The 23,004-nt window shown below is 38.3% G+C and overlaps 2 protein-coding genes across 3 annotated transcripts in view; both read left to right on the top strand.

Moving 5' to 3' along the window:
• Positions 1-23,004, top strand: part of LOC131431798 (tubby-related protein 4-like) — a 67,444-nt gene that overhangs the window by 14,263 nt on the left and 30,177 nt on the right. The gene's annotated exons all lie outside the window — the stretch shown is intronic.
• Positions 1,339-1,958, top strand: LOC131431820 (uncharacterized). Its single transcript, XM_058597722.1, has 3 exons — positions 1,339-1,479; positions 1,539-1,678; positions 1,741-1,958. Exons 1-3 carry the CDS (start codon positions 1,389-1,391, stop codon positions 1,858-1,860), a joined length of 351 nt encoding a protein of 116 aa, XP_058453705.1. The 5' UTR covers positions 1,339-1,388; the 3' UTR covers positions 1,861-1,958.

Genomic DNA, 23,004 nt, shown 5'->3' with positions numbered 1-23,004 from the left:
TTTCAACTCTGTTGCTACATTCTACGCATCATAATATAAATATCAACTTACTTATATTCGGTCAAAACATAAAAATAAAAGATAAATGAGACGAATGCCTCATAAAAGCTCATTGAAGCTTACCTTCTTAGCCTTATTTTTTTTATGGATTCTCATCCATATAAGGTTGAACGCATTAGATTTGTCGGCCCACCCTACTGACCAGTTGAGTTATTACTTCCGGTAGATGATTTGCTAAAGGTGTTTATGAAATAACTTGTTACTCGTCCTTGACTCGAGAAAAATGAAGTACTAGAACAAAGCAAGGTTGGTAATTTCCTTTGACACGGTACCTGCATTTCCATCTCTGTTTAGACTCTATTCTACATAAGTCATAAATTTATCTAGTTATGAACATCAACAGTGCGCTTTGTTAAAGGAACTCGAACTTTAGCAGATTACATTCAGAAAAGCTCGGTTATTCCTCAATCGAGTGTAAAACTGTTAACCCCAGACATGGTCGGTCTGGCTTGCAAAAGGCGATAGAAGGCCAAACAGGAAAAAAGAATCCATCGCATGTTGGAACACTAGTGGAAGGACAAAAAATAAATAAAGAACAAGCGCTCCGGCGGCAAGCCTTCGATCCCGTTTTTCGTGCCGGCAAAATCCTGGGACATAACTGGGACTGAAATTATAACCTCAGATTTTCCAAGCACGTAGCGTGTGTATAAGTAACTTACCTGCTTATCTCGATTGGACCGAACGGGTTTTTCCTTCCGTCTTTGTGGGGCAGTAATACCCAATATCAAACCCGTTTCATGGAGACCACCTTCGCGTATGACACTGCAGGAAAGAAAGGCTTTCGGAAATTCGATCCAAGTTCCCTGTACGCTCCAGAGGCGCTGCATTTTGGTACTCTATCGAAGTGGAGAAAATTTATTGCAGCCGATTCGATTGCCAAGTTGAGTTTTGACCGTGCTTCTGCCTAGGAGCCTAGGAAAATTGTTTTTTTTTGGTCATTTACTGGATGGAAAAATTAATAGGTAATAAATTGTCGGAACGTGATACGAACCCGTTGAAAAATTCATTTCAAGAAAGTACCTGCCGCAAGAAATGCAGTGAAATTTTTTTTTAACTGGTAGGAATAATAGGGTTTATATTGTACACGCTGATGGAAAATTGCTTAATACTAAGTAATTTCCGCCAAAAACGTTTATTATCTGGTACTGCTTTGGTTCCGTGTACAAAATTCATATCTTATCTGTCGATGATGAGTGTCGATAAGTATCATTAGCCAAACAGTTTTTATTAGAATACCGCCGTGTGAATCACGTCAGTCTTCTAATGAACAGCTAGTTATAAAGGTGCAATACGTAAAGTGATAAAACGTTTAAGTTTCAACATCGACAATGAAATTTGTGATATATTGTGTGCTTCTTTCCGCCATCATGGCGAGTGTATATTCAACATGTAACCTGGGATGGGGAAAACGGCAACAACGTATTAGAAGATAACTTTTGGTAATTTTTCGAACACAGCATTTGTCAATTTACTCCTAGATGATAGCCAGCTGCATGTGCTGCACGCCAAAAAAGGACCGGCATCGGAACCAGTCAATATGACGCTGATTTTCTCATATGAAGTTAGTCCGGTGGGGTACGAAGAGGTAACATACGTTCAACTGTATGGATCGGAAGCGGTACGTTTTATCGATTATTCCACAATCATCCTTTATGCTGATCACGTAAATTTCTTTTACAGGATTGCATTTTTGATATTGATCCTAATATAGATGTTAAAAAAGGTTTCTCAATTCGTTTGTCCAGCAATAAACCTGTAACTGATCTTTCGGGGAATGCTACTGTCTATGGTTTTCCTTAGAAAAATGTTGTTTTGTGTCGCGAGCCTTAACTAGTTAGTTGTCCAGAAACTTTTGTATTTAATATTTATTACACATGAATACTATGTTACAATTCAGACGCATTAGTTTTATTTTTTTTCGAATCCTAAAGTTCTCTTGAATGATCCATAAGGTAAAAATCTTTATCTATTTCACTTTTTACCTCTTATATTGTCACTGATTGCTAGCCTGACTACTACCCAACAGTGCTTGGAAAGCGAATACACTGAATGAGAGTAAACATTCGTTATTTGTCAGCCACTTCTGAGCAGATGGAATTGTTTACCTTAGTAGGCAAAGCAACGAGAAAATGTAGTCACGTGACTACAACTCTAACGAGTGAACAGTGGAATCGTTAAGCACAGTAGTTCCAATCAAACTACCTGCGAAAACCGGATGGAAATTCTTTCTTTTTCATAAAATACTCGATTTTCCATCGCACTCAAGAAGAGTTTCACCGGAAGTGTAAATGATCATTTTCTGATGTCTCCAAACTGTATCATAAAATATAAAGAAGATACAAGCTTTTTGCAAGCCCAGTTGGATGGACTAAGGCCCGTACCCAGGATTTCGTTTCGTGAGGGGCATTCAGATAAAAAAAATGTTACTGAGGATTACTTAGGTACCTAATTCTCGTTGTGACTTTTTCCGGCGTTTTCAACAGACACTGAAAACTTTTCCACTGGAACTGTCATTATGAAGTATTCAAATAAAATTTGTGACTGTATTTATTTTACTTCGGTTTCATCCTCCATTCAATGTGGTCTCGACTCTGTTCTGCTTCATACACACTTAACTTCGTTCGGTAATGTTTGCTTCTTTTTACGAGTTTTGAGTTTATGCCGAACTACCGAACATTCTCATTCTACTGATATATCAGCACAAATTAACATTTCATAAATACGTTTATTTCTTAAGGCAGTTTACATAAGTTTTTCTTCGCCGTAGCATCACTTTTACATAATATTCTTATCCTAATTTAATTCTAACATAGTCACAACGTTTTGCATTTATTAAAACATATTCTCTTATTACTTAAATATCATCTTAGGTAACTCGTCATTAATTATGAAATCTACTCGGAAATATTATTTGAACCAAACGATTAACTTCTATAAATTATAAAATAAGCTGTTATTTTCAGACATTTTGTTAATAATTTCATAAACTGTTTCGAGTTTGTTTGTATCATTACATTATTTTTATTCTAATTTAGCTATTGGTTGAACTCATGGACGCAGCTGGGATCAGAACTAAGTCTTGAAAGGGGCCTTTATTAATTTGAAACTCCAGTTTTCTTTATGAAATGATAAATAAGTTTCATGTATGAAAGGTCACGACAAGCAAGAATGTCTCGAACTGGGATATTGGATAGTCTACCTTGGGTACGCAAAGAATTTATTAGTTGAGATCTGACATCACGATACTCCACGCATGTCCAAACGACATGATCAATATCTCGATAACCTTCGCCACAAGCACAATGATTAGTCTCGGAGAGCCCAATTCGAAGGAGATGTGCATCTAACGTGTAGTGATTGGACATGAGTCTGGACATCACACGAATGAAATCTCTACTCACATCCAGTCCCCTGAACCATGCCTTTGTCGATATTTTCGGAATAATTGAGTGCATCCACCGACCCAGATCATCTTTATCCCAAGAAGCTTGCCAGCTGGCAAGTGTTCTTTGGCGAGACGAGCTATAGAATTCGTTGAAAGCAATTGGTCTCTCATAAATTTCACCCTCAATAGCACCACGTTTGGCTAAAATATCGGCTCTTTCATTGCCAGGAATGGAGCAATGAGCCGGGACCCAGACTATAGTGATTAGATAATTATTGTTCAATATGTCGTTCAGGCACTGTTTTATTTTGCCCAGGAAAAACGGTTCAGTCTTGCCAGTCATGTTTGAGCGAATGGCTTCAATTGCACTCAGACTATCTGTGAAGAGGAAATAATGGTTTGGAATTAATGTGACGATTACACTCAAACTATAATGAACTGCTGCTAGCTCTGCTATATAAACAGATGCAGGTTCTTGAAGCCTAAATGAGGCCGAAACATTATTGTTGAACATACCAAACCCTGTCGCTTCTTCAATTCGCGATCCGTCCGTGTAAAACATTTTCTCAGAGTCAATATGCCTGAACTTACTTGAAAATATTTTTGGGATTTCCGTCGAACGTAGATGATCCGGGATTCCACGCACTTCGCGCTGCATGGATGTATCGAAAAATAAAGTTGAGTCAGGGACATTTAGGAGGCTGACACGGATAGGAATATATCTTGAAGGGTTGATTTCCTGTGACATATGGTTAAAATATACTGTCATGAATTTTGTTTGAGATCGAAGCTCGACTAGTCGTTCGAAATTATTAATTACCATGGGATTCAGCACCTCACATCTTATTAGCAGGCGTGATGAAAGCTCCCAAAATCGATCTTTTAATGGAAGAACTCCCGCCAGAACTTCAACACTCATTGTATGTGTCGAATGCATGCACCCTAAAGCAATTCGCAAACAACGATACTGAATTCGCTCCAGTTTGATAATATGAGAGTTTGCAGCGGAACGAAAGCAAACGCATCCATATTCCATCACTGAAAGTATCGTTGTCTGATACAATTTTATTAGATCTTCCGGATGAGCACCCCACCAAGATCCTGTGATTGTTCGAAGAAAATTTACTCTTTGTTGGCATTTTGTTATCAGAAACCTAATGTGTCCTCCCCACGTGCATTTGGAATCAAACCACACCCCAAGGTATTTGAAAGTCAAAACCTGTTGGATCATTCTTCCCATCATATGAAGCTGAAGCTGCGCGGGATCATGCTTTCTTGAAAAGACGACCAGCTCTGTTTTCTCCGCAGAGAATTCGATACCAAGATGAACAGCCCAATCGGACAAGTTATCTAAGGTATCTTGCAATGGTTTATGCAGATCAATAGCTTTGGGTCCAGTAACTGAAACCACGCCATCATCTGCCAATTGTCTTAGTGTACATGGGGTTACTAGACAGCTGTCAATGTCATTTACGTAAAAATTATAGAGGAGCGGACTGAGGCATGAGCCTTGCGGGAGACCCATGTAACTATTTCTGAGTGTTGCCAAATCGCCATGTGAAAAATGCATGTGTTTCTCTGACAAAAGGTTGTGCAAATAATTATTTATAACCGCTGGGAGTCCATTTTGGTGAAGCTTGTCTGAAAGAACATCAATGGAAACTGAATCAAATGCTCCTTTAATGTCTAAAAATACAGATGCCATTTGTTGCTTTTGAGCGAAGGCAATTTGGATGTCAGACGAAAGTAATGCAAGGCAATCATTCGTCCCTTTATTTCTACGGAAGCCAAACTGAGTATCTGACAACAAACCGTTCGTCTCGACCCAAGTGTCGAGACGTCGTAGAATAATTTTTTCGAACAATTTTCTGATGCAGGACAACATCGCAATGGGTCTATATGAGTTGTGATTGGAAGCTGGTTTCCCCGGTTTTTGAATGGCGATAACTTTCACTTGTCTCCAGTCAGGTGGAACAATATTTTGCTCAAGAAACTTGTTGAACAATTCCAACAAACGTCTTTTTGCGAGGTTGGGCAGATTCTTCACCAAGTTGAATTTAATTCTGTCCAACCCTGGAGCGTTATTGTTACAAGACAAGAGTGCTATAGAAAATTCCATCATTGAAAATGGGTTATTAAAAAAACCATTATTTGGAGGAGATTCCCGTATAATGCTCTGCGTAGGAACAGAATCTGGGCAAACTTTCCTAGCAAAGTCAAATATCCATCGGTTCGAGTATTCATCACTCTCATTGCCCACGTTACGATTCCTCATTCGTCTGGCCGTGTTCCAAAGAGTGCTCATTGAGGTATCTCTTGACAAACCTTCGACAAAATGTCTCCAATAGCTACATTTTTTGGCTCGAAGTATGCTCTTGTACTTGGTTTCTAAAACCATAAGTTTTTCAAAATTCTGAGGAGTTCCTCCTCCCCGTTTTAGAAACGTCTTGCAAGCATTTTGTTTTGCGAGTTTAGCCTCTGAGCACTCTTTGTCCCACCAGGGGTTGGGAGGCCTTCTGTTAGTCGTTGGCCCAGGAAAGCGTTTAGTTTGGGATTGTTCTGCTGCCTCCAGAATCGAACAAATGAGGAAGTCATATTCTTCAAGTGGAGGGAGCTCTTCCATTGAATTCAAAATACTAGAGATACTACTTTGGTATTTAATCCAGTCGATATTTTTTGTCAAATCATATGGAATACTAGCGGAAGTAGCAATGCAATTGCTACTGCTAATTGAGATGATGATTGGTAAATGATCGCTACCGTGTAAATCAGGCAGTATTTTCCAGGTGCAATCTAGTCGAATTGATGTTGAGCAAAGAGATAGATCTAATGCACTTGGGCGTGCCGGAGGTCTTGGGATCCGTGTCATGCTACCCATATTTAATACCGTCATGCTAAAATTGTCACAAATGTTTTGTATTAAAGATGATCTGCTATCATTGTAAACGGAACCCATTATAATACCGTGCGAATTTAAATCCCCCAGAATCAATCGTGGTGCAGGAAGGGCTTCAACCATTTCATTAAGCTGTTGCTGTCCAACTTGTGCTTTTGGAGGAATATAAACCGAAGCTATGCAAATATCTTTGCCTTTAATGTTTATTTGGCAAGCAACAACTTCTATACTAGAAGTTGAAGGGATGCTTAATCTATAAAAGGAATAGCATTTCTTAATTCCCAAAAGCACTCCACCATACGGAGAGTCTCTATCGAGACGTATAATGTTAAAATCATTAAAATTTAAAGCTATGTTTGAAGTAAGCCATGTTTCGCATAAAGCAAATACATCACATTTTTGACTATGCAATAATATTTTAAATGAATCAAGTTTTGGCATGATGCTTCGACAATTCCACTGCAGGACAGTGATTGTATCATTTGCGACGGGTGATAAATTATCCATCGAAAGATACAAAACCTGAGACAATTGGCCATTGAGCTGATAACTGCTTCAAAAAGGTTCTAGCTATTGGAAGGAATGCCATTATGAGGGTCTTTAAGGGTTCAGATATATTGAATGCTGAGAAAATCCATTCAACAATTTCCGAAAACTTCAGTAATCCTGTTGGTGGCTGTGAAATGGAGCCCACTGGATTATTATCTTTTTCTGTACTAGATCCTGGATTGGTTTGTGAATTTGACAAACCAGGAGGCACAGTCTTTGGTTTTGACTTTTTTTGTTTAACACGGGGATCTTTTTTTGAAGATGAAATTTTAGGTGTCTTTTTTGGTAATTTGGAGGAAGACTTCTTTCTCTTAACTGACCCTTGGGTAGTGATAAACGAATTACCTTCACTATTTTCGTCAGAGTCAGAGTCCTCTGGTTCCTCTAGATTTGAAAACCCGTTTTCGGTTTCCAAAGGGGGGACATCAATGACCGTTTTAAGCATTTCTGCATATGTGCGCTTAGACCGTGCTTTTAAAGAAAGCTTAATTTTGTCTTTGTGCACTTTAAATGCAGTGCATACTGAAATATCATCATGAGGACTATTCCCACAATAAATACATTTTTCAATTTCCTTGTTGCAATCATTATCTTTATGAGGCCCTTCACACTTAATACATTTTGGTTTATTACTACAGTAAGTAGCTGTGTGGCCGAATTTTTTGCAGTTCGTACAATTCATTACATTTGGAACAAAAAGCCGAACAGGGAGGCGAATTTTATCGACATAGACATGGGACGGCAACGCAGACCCGGCAAATGTCACTCGAAACGAGTCTGATGAGCGATAAACTTTTTTTTCCTCTTCATGAACTACTGAGTACAGTTGTTTGCACTCCAGTATTTTCACACCCTCAAGCATAGAGTTCTTGAAACGACCAACACCATGCTTGAGTAAATCATCTACCGAAAGACTCGCTTCGGTAACAACACCGTCAATTTCGACATCTTTGGAGGGTATGTAAACTTTATACTCTTTATTGAAATGTTCCGAAGAGACAATATCATTCGCGTGTTTCAAATTATTTACCACAACACGAATTTTATCGTTATTTACTTTTATGATCTCTTTGATTGAAGAGTATCGTGATGTCAAACCTTTATTAATTTGAAAAATGTTTAATGGCTTTGATATACGTCTAAAAAAGACTATCCAAGGCCCAGAAGAGCTCTCCTGATATTTTTTCGTTCGTGGGGGTATCGGATTCATGCTAGGATTTACGTCCATGGATTCATCCATTACATTAAAATTTTTAACTAAACTTTAAAATAAAATTTGGAACCAACACTACACAGTACTCAATCAAAAGGAAAAGAAAAAACTTCTACCTTGAAATTGTTGTCTATCTCCGTTGCACTGCCGTGTAGATCCTCGTTGCTCTAGATGTTCTTGTTGGATGCTGATTGTTGGATGTGATGCTACTGCTACCTGACATCCAGCACCACTCGAATTCCGATTTGCTTTCGTCTTCGCCAGCTGTAACCAGCGCAGGTCACCGGTGTATACCTGCGTGTTGTATGGCAGTGGAAAGACCGAGTTGTCTTGTCTCCTTCTTCCTAGTGCTCCGCACCGATATGCTTCTGCACCGAAGTGCCTTCGCACCGGTGTGCCTTTGCACTCTCCTGCTTCTATGTGCCTTTGCACTCTTCCTCTTCGATGTGCCTTTGCACTCTCCTGCTCAGCACTTGTGGCTGTATATTGCGGCCTGGGTAGAGTTTGGGAAACGCCCTTTGTTGTTTCCTTCACCAGCTTGGCCCAGCACTAGGGCTCTCTTATGCAGCACGACTATACGTTTTAACGGCTGCTGCCAACAGGTCTCTACCTTAAGTTCAACCGTTGTCGTATTTAACGCGTGTAAACCAACCAGCGTTATTAAACTGTACGCTTCTATACACAACCTTCTCGGTTGAACGGCTATTACTGAATGAAATTAACATTTGTTGATAGCTGTTCTTCAAAGTACCGCTGTGATGAAACGTTATTTTTATGGAAAAAATCACCTACCGAGATTTGAACGGCTGAGGTCGGTTATCCAATTTAAGTGTGTAGGACCTGGCGCCGCGTGTTTTATGGGCAGTGGAGTTTTGACCATCACGTAAATCTTAAAACCTCTATCTCATGTTGTAATCTACAGGACCAACAGCCCCATAATATTTCTAAAACTTTTGTTTCGTTTCTGTTTTTGATTTCGGGAGGGCCCAGGGTTACTTACGCTTCGCAACTCTCTTAACGTTACATACGCCTCGTAACGCCCAAAACATGTAAAAAGTAACACATGTAACGCTTGTAACTTACAAAAATGTAACGCTTCGTAACGCTTTTAACTTATTGAAAAGTAACGCATGTAACGTTTCGTAACGCCTGTAGCTTACAAAAAAGTAACGCATGTAACGTTTCGTAATGCCTATAACTCACGAAAAAAGTAACTCATGTGACGCTTCGTAACGCCTATAACTTACAAAAAATTAACGCATGTAACGCTTCGTAACGCCTTTAACTTACAAAAAAGTAACGCTTCGTAACGCCTATAACTTACAAAAAGTAACGCATGTAACGTTTCATAACGCTTATAACTTACAAAAACACTTGTAACACTTCGTTACACTTATGATTTACACAACAATAACCCATGTAACGCTTCGTAGCGCCTATAACTTACAAAAAAGTAACGCATGTAACGCTTCGTAACGCCTAAAACTTACAAAATAGTAACGTATGTAACGCCTCGTAACGCCTATAACTTACTAAATGTAACGCATGTAACGCTTCGTAACGCCCATAACTCATTACAAAGTAACGCTTCGTAACGTTTATAGCTTCCCAAAAGTCACGCATGTAACGCTTCGTAATGCCTATAACTTACAAAAAAGTAACGCTTAGTAAAACCTGTAACTTACAAAAGATCGATGTATATAACACTTCGTAACACCACATCGTAACTCGTTTACCGCATTCATAATTTCCATAAAATAACCCAGAAATGTTTTGTAACCCTCAATATAAGAAAATTATCGTATGCAACGCTTTCTAGCTTCTTTAACTTAACGTAACGCTTCCCATCTCACGATAATATCGAGTGAAACGATTCGTTAAATGAAGCATTTTTTCATATTGAGTACGAGTATAGCGTGATGGGTAAGTCGATGCCTTTCACGCAAACCGCCTGGGTTCGATTCCCAACCCCGCACATAGGGTCAGAAAGTTTTCATAGCCCGAAGAGGTTAAAACCTCTATAATCGGAACCAAAAAAAAAATATTCACAGTACCTTTACTCAGGCGTTGACTCAGATAGGCCTCAAAAAATTTCGTAACGTATATAGCTTGAAAAACTAAACTTCTATTTTATGTATTTTATGGTGCCGAAATAAAGAAAACTATCAATAAAAAATGTTCTTGTACGTGAAACTTGTGATGAACTCATTTGTTTTATTCTTTATTTCAAGAAACACGTCGACTTTCGAAGACTTTCAATCTCTTAGGATTGACGTTTCAGAACACTAATAGTTGCTATAAAAAAATTCTTTCTTATATTTCTCTTGAAATGCGATAAAATTAATTATGTTAAAAGCCCTTGAATCGGTGAATATTTTCGTATAAAAGATGAGAAGATTTCATGCCAATAGGAAGCTTTGCATAAATAAACTCAGTTTAGAAAAAAAATAAAGAGTAAAAATAAAAAATAAATTCTGCGATTAGTATTTTCTTTGTAACCTTTTCAAATTGAAAAATAACCTTTGAACTTTTATGTCCAAACTGGCTCTTCTTGTATTTTTCTTGTTGCAATTGTGATATTGGCAAAGAAAAACTCAAGATTACAATGTCTTGAGTGAACTTAGTAATAATGCAATTTTATTGACCCTTCCTTAATAAGCGTCGATAAACATTGGAAAACGACGAATTCCATAGCAACAATGCAAGTTTAGAAGTAAGTAAACATATGTAAACAGATCACACAAAATATTTTGTTACTTCCATTCACTTTAATGCTCCGTAAGATAAAAATATAACAAATTAAATAGATTTTTAGTGAAAATTCTAATTATTTTTTGCGTTCCTGGTTCAAATCCACTACATTTGCAGTGGACAACTGCAATTTCTCTCGTATTGCAACTTAAGGTTATTTCTACATAAACAAACATTACCATAGTTACGACGCATGTAGCGATTCGACGCCTGTTGTTTAGTTTCAAATAATAATGAAACTGCAACTGACGGTGAACCGAGATTATCGAGCGGTCCAATTTGAATGGTGCATATAAAATCACAGACCATTCCATCTTGAGCGAATCTTTGATATTGGTTTCAATTGTTGTGTTAATCCTACATATTCAACCAAAATAAAGATTTCTATACCTAGTGATAATTCATTGAAAGAAGGGCGGAACACAGCTGGATGACGTGAATAAAAACAAAACTGGCACGCTTTTTTCCACTTCAGAATATTGATAATCGCTCTGATCAACTGATTGATTGTGTAAATTTTAAAAGCATTCTCTCCTTCGCTTCATAAATTCAATAAACATAACATTTTTATTGAGTTGCTAATTTCAATTGAAGCAATTTCAATATCGAAACATGTTTCATTGCGATCGATTTACTGGTCCAAAGAAGAACCGATTTATGTCTTCGAGGTTCAACGATGTGGATAACATTTCCCTTGAATGCGAAGAATCTGAAGAATATCGATGAATATAATTGTCTTGCGGAGAAAATCTGCTTAATACTAATACTGATTACGTCAAAGGTTTATATTTCAATAAGGTTGAAGAGTGAACATAAAATTGATTGATTCTTGATTACATCACTGGTGATTTTCTTACTTCAATGAAAGAAACTATCGCAATCATTTTTTTTGGGATTGATTTGTTGGGCCAAAAAAGGTCCGACCATTCAAACTTCTTCGTTGCTTAAAAATGTTGATGACATTTTCCTCAAATGCGAAGAACCAATTGAATAATGTTGGCTACATTACGGATGAAAGTTTTTGAGTTATTTACATAGTTATAATTCAATTAATTGGCTATCGAAAATTTTGCTTCGGCTTATAACAAAAGTGCATTGCATTTTGCATCAAGTGATTTTTTTGTCAATTGATGGACCTTAATTTTCTAACGCGAATAAAAGTTTGATCTATCCTAATGAATAATAAATTAGCTCAGAAGCTGATTGTCGTCGAGACTCAATCATTGTCAGTTGTATGTCATCGGGATACACTGCCATCGGTGGCCAATGTGTTGAATAGAACAACCGAGCCTGGGAGTCGTGAGGATATGCAACTCACTGTTCCAAATTTATCCTATTGTCATACTACTAACGACCACTAGCTCTAACGATTCAGTGTAAACGGCCAGAATAGAGGATAATTCAATAACCGATAGAATGGATAATGGTTTTGTATTTTTTCGCCTTTTTGCTGTCTGACAATGATAAATGAATGAATGTCACTTCCATCATCGATTCATATTACATTCAATCGAAACAGCTGAGTATGTATATTATAATATTACAAATGTAGATTTAATAATGTATCAAATTGTTGCTTTGCTCTGCTATTCACTATTCATCCAACGAATGCCAAAGATTGTCACGTTTCCATACATCTCCGTCACGGGCACTACGCTGGACATGCTGATTTGGAACGCCTTCTTCGATATCAATTCATTGCTAATTTCGAAGGTGCAGTTCTGTCGATGCAAACAAAAATGACGTTCGATTGATTACTCACATAGGAAGTATTTCAACATACCGACAGTGACCCTATGAAATAGGAATAGGTCAATTCTTCGTTCACCACTGGACTGACCTGGTAACTGAACATCAATGTCATAATCACTGGCTCATCGACGGGTCCTTGTTTAGCATGCAGTACGTACATTTCAAACTCAACTGGAACGTGTTGGAAATAGGAATTATGATATCGTCTCAGCTGATGCGCACTTACTATATGTACTTAGGGACCACCTAGCGGGTTGTCGAGTTCCCAATCCAACTGAACAGTCGGAGCAAACTAGCGCCACGATGACTGCCAGCATCAACAGTACACCAATTTGAATACACATTATGATCTGCTCTAGCGTCTTAAACAAGCATATTGGCACGAGTGGCTTACCTGAAACTGGGTTCCGCGAAGAGAAAATGCAAATTTTTATGTCAAATGTAGCAAAAGATAAGATTGTGATGCGTTGGTTTTGTTTCTAATCAATATGCTCATTCGATACGGCATACGGCGTCAGCTTTAGCACGCCAAACGCTTTACTCTATAAGAATATTCAAATCTATAAACAAAGTTCTGAGCTTGTTATGCCATCTAATCATCATCTGTCTTATGGGCTTCTTTTCGAAACATGCAAACGTGTCTGTAAATTGATGTGAAGCTTCATTATTTCCAGGAAATGAGTAGGCGGTGCGTTTGTTCAAAGAAAGACCGGATTTAAAGGCTTATGCAATCTGTTAGTAGACTGTGATCTTATCGACATCTCAACACAGAGGAAAAACGTTTTATAGTTCCATAGGAATCATGTAGAATTCAATTTCATTCAAATTGTTTTAGCATGTTAACGGATGTAATATTGTGCCATCACCGACGAAATTACGTCAAGCGAAAATTTCAGTTTTTCTAAGAGTTCCAAGCCTAAAACAAACGGTTAAAATGTACTTTAGAAGGGATTTTTCGGAAAATCATCACGCATCCAGAATGTATCACGACAAAAGGGAAAATATTTTTCTTTTGAATAACTTAACTTGCATACTCTCAGAGGAATCACGAGGCGTCCAAATCGAGAATATTTGTGATGGGATTAGTTTTCAGTATGCATGGATTATACTGAAAATATTTTCAAAATATTTTGAACAGTTCGCTCAAGATATGCTTAAAAAATAAGTTCTGAATTAAATTATAGAGAAGAATTTCATAAGGCTTCACAGCGAAAAATTAAAAGATTAAAAAATGACGGAAATCCATATATGAAACACTTAACACACACACACACACACACACACACACACACACACACACACACACACACACACACACACACACACACACACACACACACACACACACACACACACACACACACACACACACACACACACACACACACATTCGAGAAACATATCCCACTTTTTCAAACATGCGTTACTTATTTGTATGCTATTAACGTTACGAAGCGTTATATGCGATACTTTCTGTAGATTATTGGCGTTACGAAGCGTTATATGCGTTACTTTTTTGGTAGTTTGGTAGGCGTTGCATACGTTATTTTTGTATGGTTGTAGGTGTTACGAAGCTTTTTTGCGATACTTTTTTGGTGTTTATAGGCGTCACAGATTATCACATGCGAGACTTTTTTGGTGGTTACAGATGTTACGAAACGTTACATGCGATACTTTTTTTGAGGTTTTGAATGTTCCGAAGCGTTACATGCGTTAATTTTTGTAAGCTTCAGGTGTTACTTTTTGTAAGTTGTAGGTGTTTCGAAGCGTTACATGCATTATTTTTTTTTAGAAATTTGGCGTTACGAAGTGTTACAGGCGTTACTTTTTCTTGGTTATAGACGTTGTAAAGCGTTACATGCGTTACTTTGTCGCTGGTTATAGGCGTTACGGAGTGTTACAAGTTGTAAGTTGTAAGTAAAAGTTAAAGAATTGAATGAAATCTCTGCATCATAAGACATACTTTTGAACTACATTTATAATCCTTATGTCTGAAAGTCATAATTCATCTTATGGCTTCCGAAGATCATTTTGTCTGAGTGTAGAAAATATCTACACCATCAAGTTATGGAAAGGTGAATTTACGTAACTCTTTTGATGTGAATATTTTTTTTTCCTCGTGAATATCTCTTGTTGTATTTAACGCAGCAACAATTTTTTTTTCTCCTTTCCATCAGAATCATGTTCAGCAATTTATGATTAAATTTCCAGCAGTATGAGATAACAACAAATAACTCAAAATTGAATTTTCTAAAATGTTTGATATGAACAAGCATTAAGGTGAAATTCAGTGCCAAAATAAGGCGCGCAAAATTTCAACCACATCAATTGAACGAATCATCGCACAAAGCGTATCATGCAAAATCGACACGAAGAAATACGTTTCAATGATTGAGTGCAGTGGGCTTACGGCACGTTTTGTTCGCTAGTAAAACAGACATTAGCATTGACATTACAAATGCCTTGCTCTTCATTGGACGGGGCCGTTATGTAATGTCTCCGCTTTAGTTCGTAAGTGGAGGTTTGGGTGTAATGAAATCTTGATCAAACTGTGCTGCACAGTTAAAGTTCGTGAAAGCTAACGTATTGTCTGAATCGTACTTAAACGATTTTACTTAGCGCCGGTAGAAAATTTGGTAAAAGTTGCATGTTCCGATTTTTTTTTGTATTTGCTCCTTCACAAATATTAATCAAATTATGCATATTTAATATGCAAAAAGGCCGCGCTCGGCGGTGCTGTTTTCGTTCAGCATCCAACAACAATCACCGAAGTCCGAACCGTATTTTTTCCGCGGAAAAGGAAGCTGTGATTGTGTGTACCCAAGTTATTACCTATTCATCGCAGCTCCATGGTTTGGCTTGGCTTGGCTTTATGGTAAAATTGAACTGAAGCACTTCAGGTAACGAAAACGAGAACGGCGAAAAGGGTCTAGATTAAATTTCCGAGAATCAGTCCAATAGTAGCTCTTTTTTTGTGTGAGAATGGTGGGATGAATTTTTCTGATCGAAGTTCCGATCAATGGTTGTGCTAGTTTTTTTTCTCCAAAGATAGGATTTCCCAGCTGCGCAATTCGAGTTATATCAATTCAAACACTGTAAATGCGACTTCATCATCATAAGCGAGATTGGTGTCAGTTATTTTAAAACAGAAACCTGTCATGGTATTTCGATGTAGCGTCGTTCTGAAATCTAACCCATCTCAGGCGAGTTTTATTTATAATAATATCACGTGTCAAATCAAACGTCAAAGCTCTATCAGTCAGATGAATCTTCGTTCTGTTCCGATGTACAGTGCTTTCCAGAAATATAATGTCAAAAATAACATTGTTATTTACAGCTGTTGGACTCATGTTCAATAAAGTCCTAAATAACATCTGCATGAACAATACCATGTAGATCAAGGCTCAGTTTACCTCAGAATGTTGTTTCACGAAAAGCAGAACACCGACAATTAGGCTGCATACGGTGAAACAATAAAATATTCATCAAGTCGAGTCTGAATAAGAAGCTTTACCTGTTTGTGATTCTAGTATTCGTGGAACACGTACCGACGATAGGAAAAAAATATCAAGTCTGACATCAAGTTAATTGGATTTGTTCTGGTTACGTCAGGTTCGTCGTGCGACACATTGTGGCGAGGATGGAGCAGTGTTGTTACTTTTTTTTTTTTTTTCCAAAAATACGTTTATTTCTTAAGGCAGTTTACATAAGTTTTTCTTCGCCGTAGCATCACTTTTACATAATATTCTTATCCTAATTTAATTCTAACATAGTCACAACGTTTTGAATTTATTAAAACATATTCTCTTATAGCTTAAATATCATCTTAGGTAACTCGTCATTAATTATGAAATCTACTCGGAAATATTATTTGAACCAAACGATTAACTTCTATAAATTATAAAATAAGCTGTTATTTTCAGACATTTTGTTGATAATTTCATAAACTGTTTCGAGTTTGTTTGTATCATTACATAATTTTTATTCTAATTTAGCTATTGGTTGAACTCATGGACGCAGCTGGGATCAGAACTAAGTCTTAAAAGGGGCCTTTATTAAATTGAAACTCCAATTTTCTTTATGAAATGATAAATAAGTTTCACGTATGAAAGGTCACGACAAGCAAGAATGTCTCGAACTGGGATATTGGATAGTTTACCTTGGGTACGCAAAGAATTTATTAGTTGAGATCTGACATCACGATACTCCACGCATGTCCAAACGACATGATCAATATCCCGATAACCTTCTCCGCAAGCACAATGATTAGTCTCGGAGAGCCCAATTCGAAGGAGATGTGCATCTAACGTGTAGTGATTGGACATGAGTCTGGACATCACACGAATGAAATCCCTACTCACATCCAGTCCCCTGAACCATGCCTTTGTCGATATTTTCGGGATAATTGAGTGCATCCACCGACCCAGATCATCTCTATCCCAAGATGCTTGCCAGCTGGCAAGTGTTCTTTGGCGAGACGAGCTATAGAATTCGTTGAAAGCAATCGGTCGCTCATAAATTTCACCCTCAATAGCACCACGTTTGGCTAAATTATCGGCTCTTTCATTGCCTGGAATGGAGCAATGAGCCGGGACCCAGACTATAGTGATTAGATAATTATTATTCAATATGTCGTTCAGACACTGTTTTATTTTACCCAAGAAAAACGGTTCATTTTTGCCAGCAGCGATTGAGCGAATGGCTTCAATTGCACTCAGACTATCTGTGAAGAGGAAATAATGGTTTGGAGATAATGTGACGATTACACTCAAACTATAATGAACTGCTGCTAGCTCTGCTATATAAACAGATGCAGGTTCTTGAAGCCTAAATGAGGCCGAAACATTATTGTTGAACATACCAAACCCTGTCGCTTCTTCAATTCGCGATCCGTCCGTGTAAAACATTTTCTCAGAGTCAATATGCCTGAACTTACTTGAAAATATTTTTGGGATTTCCGTCGAGCGTAGATGATCCGGGATTCCACGCACTTCACGCTGCATGGATGTATCGAAAAATAAAGTTGAGTCAGGGGCACTTAGGATGCTGACACGGATAGGAATATATCTTGAAGGGTTGATTTCCTGTGACATATGGTTAAAATATACTGTCATAAATTTTGTTTGAGATCGAAGCTCGACTAGTCGTTCGAAATTATTAATTACCATGGGATTCAGCACCTCACATCTTATTAGCAGACGTGATGAAAGCTCCCAAAATCGATCTTTTAATGGAAGAACTCCCGCCAGAACTTCAAGACTCATTGTATGTGTCGAGTGCATGCAGCCTAAGGCAATTCGCAAACAACGGTACTGAATTCGCTCAAGTTTGATAAAATGAGAGTTTGCAGCGGAACGAAAACAAACGCATCCATATTCCATCACTGAAAGTATCGTTGTTTGATACAATTTTATTAGATCTTGCGGATGAGAACCCCACCAAGATCCTGTTATTGTTCGAAGAAAATTTACTCTTTGTTGGCATTTCGTTATCAGATACCTAATGTGTCCTCCCCACGTGCATTTGGAATCGAACCACACCCCGAGGTATTTAAAAGTTAAAACCTGTTGGATCATTCTTCCCATCATATGGAGCTGAAGCTGCGCGGGATCATGCTTTCTTGAAAAGACGACTAACTCTGTTTTCTCCGCAGAGAATTCGATACCAAGATGAACAGCCCAAACGGACAAGTTATCTAAGGTATCTTGCAATGGTTTATGCAGATCAATAGCTTTGGGCCCAGTAACTGAAACCACGCCATCATCTGCCAATTGCCTTAGTGTGCATGGGGTTACTAGACAGCTGTCAATGTCATTCACGTAAAAATTATAGAGGAGCGGACTGAGGCATGAGCCTTGCGGGAGACCCATGTAGCTAATTCTGAATGTTGCCAAATCGCCATGTGAAAAATACATGCACTTCTCTGACAAAAGGTTGTGCAAATAATTATTTATAACCGCTGGAAGTCCATGTTGGTGGAGCTTGTCTGAAAGAACATCAATGGAAACTGAATCAAATGCTCCTTTAATGTCTAAAAATACAGATGCCATTTGTTGCTTTTGAGCGAAGGCAATTTGGATGTCAGACGAAAGTAATGCAAGGCAATCATTCGTCCCTTTATTTCTACGGAAGCCAAACTGAGTATCTGACAACAAACCGTTCGTCTCGACCCAAGTGTCGAGACGTCGTAGAATAATTTTTTCGAACAATTTTCTGATGCAGGACAACATCGCAATGGGTCTATATGAGTTGTGATTGGAAGCTGGTTTCCCCGGCTTTTGAATGGCGATAACTTTCACTTGTCTCCAGTCAGGCGGAACAATATTTTGCTCAAGAAACTTGTTGAACAATTCCAACAAACGTCTTTTTGCGAGGTCGGGCAGATTCTTCACCAAGTTGAATTTAATTCTGTCCAACCCAGGGGCGTTATTGTTACAAGACAAGAGTGCTATAGAAAATTCCATCATTGAAAATGGGTTATTAATAAAACCATTATTTGGAGGAGATTCCCGTATAATGCTTTGCGTAGGAACAGAATCTGGGCAAACTTTCCTAGCAAAGTCAAATATCCATCGGTTCGAGTATTCATCACTCTCATTGCCCACGTTACGATTCCTCATTCGTCTGGCCGTATTCCAAAGAGTGCTCATTGAGGTTTCTCTTGACAAACCTTCGACAAAATGTCTCCAATAGCTACATTTTTTGGCTCGAAGTATGCTCTTGTACTTGGTTTCTAAAACCATAAGTTTTTCAAAATTCTGAGGAGTTCCTCCTCCCCGTTTTAGAAACGTCTTGCAAGCATTTTGTTTTGCGAGTTTAGCCTCTGAGCACTCTTTGTCCCACCAGGGGTTGGGAGGCCTTCTGTTAGTCGTTGGCCCAGGAAAGCGTTTAGTTTGGGATTGTTCTGCTGCCTCCAGAATCGAACAAATGAGGAAGTCATATTCTTCAAGTGGAGGGAGCTCTTCCATTGAATTCAAAATACTAGAGATTCTACTTTGGTATTTAATCCAGTCGATATTTTTTGTCAAATCATATGGAATACTAGCTGAATTAGCAATACATTTGTTACAGCTAATTGAGATGATGATTGGTAAATGATCGCTACCGTGTAAATCAGGCAATATTTTCCAGGTGCAATCTAGTCGAATTGATGTTGAGCAAAGAGATAGATCTAATGCACTTGGGCGTGCAGGAGGTCTTGGGATCCGTGTCATGCTACCCATATTTAATACCGTCATGCTAAAATTGTCACAAATGTTTTGTATTAAAGATGATCTGCTATCATTGTAAACGGAACCCATTATAATACCGTGCGAATTTAAATCCCCCAGAATCAATCGTGGAGCAGGAAGGGCTTCAACCATTTCATTAAGCTGTCGCTGTCCAACTTGTGCTTTTGGAGGAATATAAACCGAAGCTATGCAAATATCTTTGCCTTTAATGTTTATTTGGCAAGCAACAACTTCTATACTAGAAGTTGAAGGGATGTTTAATCTATAAAAGGAACAGCATTTCTTAATTCCCAAAAGCACTCCACCATACGGAGAGTCTCTATCGAGACGTATAATGTTAAAATCATTAAAATTTAAGCTATGTTTGAAGTAAGCCATGTTTCGCATAAAGCAAATACATCACATTTTTGACTATGCAATAAAATTTTAAATGAATCAAGATTTGGCATGATGCTTCGACAATTCCACTGCAGGACAGTGATTGTATCATTTGCGGCGGGTGATAAATTATCCATCAAAAGATACAAAACCTGAGACAATTGGCCATTGAGCTGATAACTGCTTCAAAAAATTTCTAGCTATTGGAAGGAATGCCATTATGAGGGTCTTTAAGGGTTCAGATATATTGAATGCTGAGAAAATCCATTCAACAATTTCCGAAAACTTCAGTAATCCTGTTGGTGGCTGTGAAATGGAGCCCACAGGATTATTACCTTTTTCTGTGCTAGATCCTGGATTGGTTTGTGAATTTGACAAACCAGGAGGCACAGTCTTTGGTTTTGACTTTTTTTTGTTTAACACGGGGATCTTTTTTTGAAGATGAAACTTTAGGTGTCTTTTTTGGTAATTTGGAAGAAGACTTCTTTCTCTTAACTGACCCTTGGGTAGTGATAAACGAATTACCTTCACTATTTTCGTCAGAGTCAGAGTCCTCTGTTTCCTCTAGATTTGAAAACCCGTTTTCGGTTTCCAAAGGGGGGACATCAATGACCGTTTTAAGCATTTCTGCATATGTGCGCTTAGACCGTGCTTTTAAAGAAAGCTTAATTTTGTCTTTGTGCACTTTAAATGCAGTGCATACTGAAATATCCTCATGAGGACTTTCCCCACAATAAATACATTTTTCAATTTCCTTGTTGCAATCATTATCTTTATGAGGTCCTTCACACTTAATACATTTTGGTTTATTGCTACAGTAAGTAGCTGTGTGTCCGAATTTTTTGCAGTTCGTACAATTCATTACATTTGGAACAAAAAGCCGAACAGGGAGGCGAATTTTATCGACATAGACATGGGACGGCAACGCAGACCCGGCAAATGTCACTCGAAACGAGTCTGATGGGCGATAAACTTTTTTTTCCTCTTCATGAACTACTGAGTACAGTTGTTTGCACTCCAGTATTTTCACACCCTCAAGCATAGAGTTCTTGAAACGACCAACACCATGCTTGAGTAAATCATCTACCGAAAGACTCGCTTCGGTAACAACACCGTCAATTTCGACATCTTTGGAGGGTATGTAAACTTTATACTCTTTAATGAAATGTTCCGAAGAGACAATATCATTCGCGTGTTTCAAATTATTTACCACAACACGAATTTTATCGTTATTTACTTTTATGATCTCTTTGATTGAAGAGTATAGTGATGTCAAACCTTTAGAAATTTGGTAAATGTTTAATGGCTAAAAAAGACTATCCAAGGCCCAGAAGAGCTCTCCTGATATTTTTTCGTTCGTGGGGGTATAGGATTCATGCTAGGATTTACGTCCATGGATTCATCCATCACATTAAAATTTTTAATCAAACTTTAAAGTAAAAAATGAAACCAACACTACACAGTACTCAATCAAAAGGAAAAGAAAAAACTTCTACCTTGAAATTGTTGTCTATCTCCGTTGCACTGCCGTGTAGATCCTCGTTGCTCTAGATGTTCTTGTTGGATGTGATGCTACTGCTACCTGGCATCCAGCACCACACGATTTCCGATTCTCTTTTATCTTCACCAGCTGCAACCAGCGCAGGTCACCGGTGTATACCTGCGAGTTGTATGGCAGTGGAAAGACCGAGTTGTCTTGTCTCCTTCTTCCTTGTGCTCCGCACCGATATGCTTCTGCACCGAAGTGCCTTCGCACCGATGTGCTTTTGCACTCTCCTGCTTCTGTGTGCCTTTGCACTCTTCTTCTTCAATGTGCCTTTGCACTCTCCTGCTCAGCACTTGTGGCTGTATATTGTGGCCTGGGTAGAGCTTGGGAAACGCCTTCACCAGCTTGGCCCAGCACTAGGGCTCTCTTATGCAGCACGATTTTACGTTTTAACGGCTTCTGCCAACAGGTCTCTACCTGTAGTTCAACCGTTGTCGTATTTAACGCGTGTAAACCAACCAGCGTTATTAAACTGTACGCTTCTATACACAACCTTCTCGGTTGAACGGCTATTACTGAATGAGTGTTGTTACTTTGTTCTCTGTTTTTTTGCGAAAAAATGCTCTCCGAAGACCACCATTAATAACAAGTGAACTTATTAACCATTGTGTTCTTCATACTTTCTTTTCGTAGCACACAGATCTAAAAGAATTCTCCACGCCTACTACGTATGCAAGATAAATCGGTCTGAATCTGACAGTCACGAAAAGCAAATGGTGTGTTGTCGAGTTCCATGTTGGCTTTTTGAGTTGCTTGTGCGTCGAAAGTTTCGGTTTATTTCTATTAGAACAATTCATAGATCAGTGTAAAATGTACGTGAAACTGTGCTCAAACTAAAACGCTGTAAAAGTAGGTCAATTGTAAATCCAAGGACCACAGATGCAGTCACCCACTGTTGGTTGTCCTATCTTAAATCTCATTCATCTTTTATGATAATTGAATAAACATTTCTATTTCCCCGACACAAAACCGACCTATCTGGGGGGCGAATGATAGAGCAAGAGAAAAAAAACACAGAAACACTGTGTACCGATGAATGGGCGCCTTCTTTCTGCCACATCCCTTCTAGCAAATTTATATTTTATTGTATAGACCCTCTTCCGTTCCGTTCCCTTCCTGACTGACAGCATAGGGTTACCACCTTACATCCTGAGTGGTCTTCCACTCGCCAGACCATCAAAGAGGTGAGCCAATTTTTGACAATTCATCCATTTCGACGAGTATAGCGGCCCTTAAACGAGA

The sequence above is a fragment of the Malaya genurostris genome, chromosome 1, assembly GCF_030247185.1.
Source record: "Malaya genurostris strain Urasoe2022 chromosome 1, Malgen_1.1, whole genome shotgun sequence".
Lineage (NCBI taxonomy): Eukaryota > Metazoa > Arthropoda > Insecta > Diptera > Culicidae > Malaya > Malaya genurostris.
Note: the sequence above shows the minus strand (reverse complement) of the source record. Positions and strands in the feature narration are given on the sequence as shown.

What these genes read in the sequence shown, in the direction of transcription:
- LOC131431820 (XM_058597722.1), top strand. Translation starts at nt 1,389, where the DNA reads ATGAAATTTGTGATATATTGTGTGCTTCTTTCCGCCATCATGGCGAGT. An exon ending in ATGGGGAAAACGGCAACAAC is followed by an intron (nt 1,480 to 1,538) that starts GTATTAGAAGAT and finishes ATTTACTCCTAG; the next exon opens with ATGATAGCCAGCTGCATGTG. An exon ending in AACTGTATGGATCGGAAGCG is followed by an intron (nt 1,679 to 1,740) that starts GTACGTTTTATC and finishes TTTCTTTTACAG; the next exon opens with GATTGCATTTTTGATATTGA.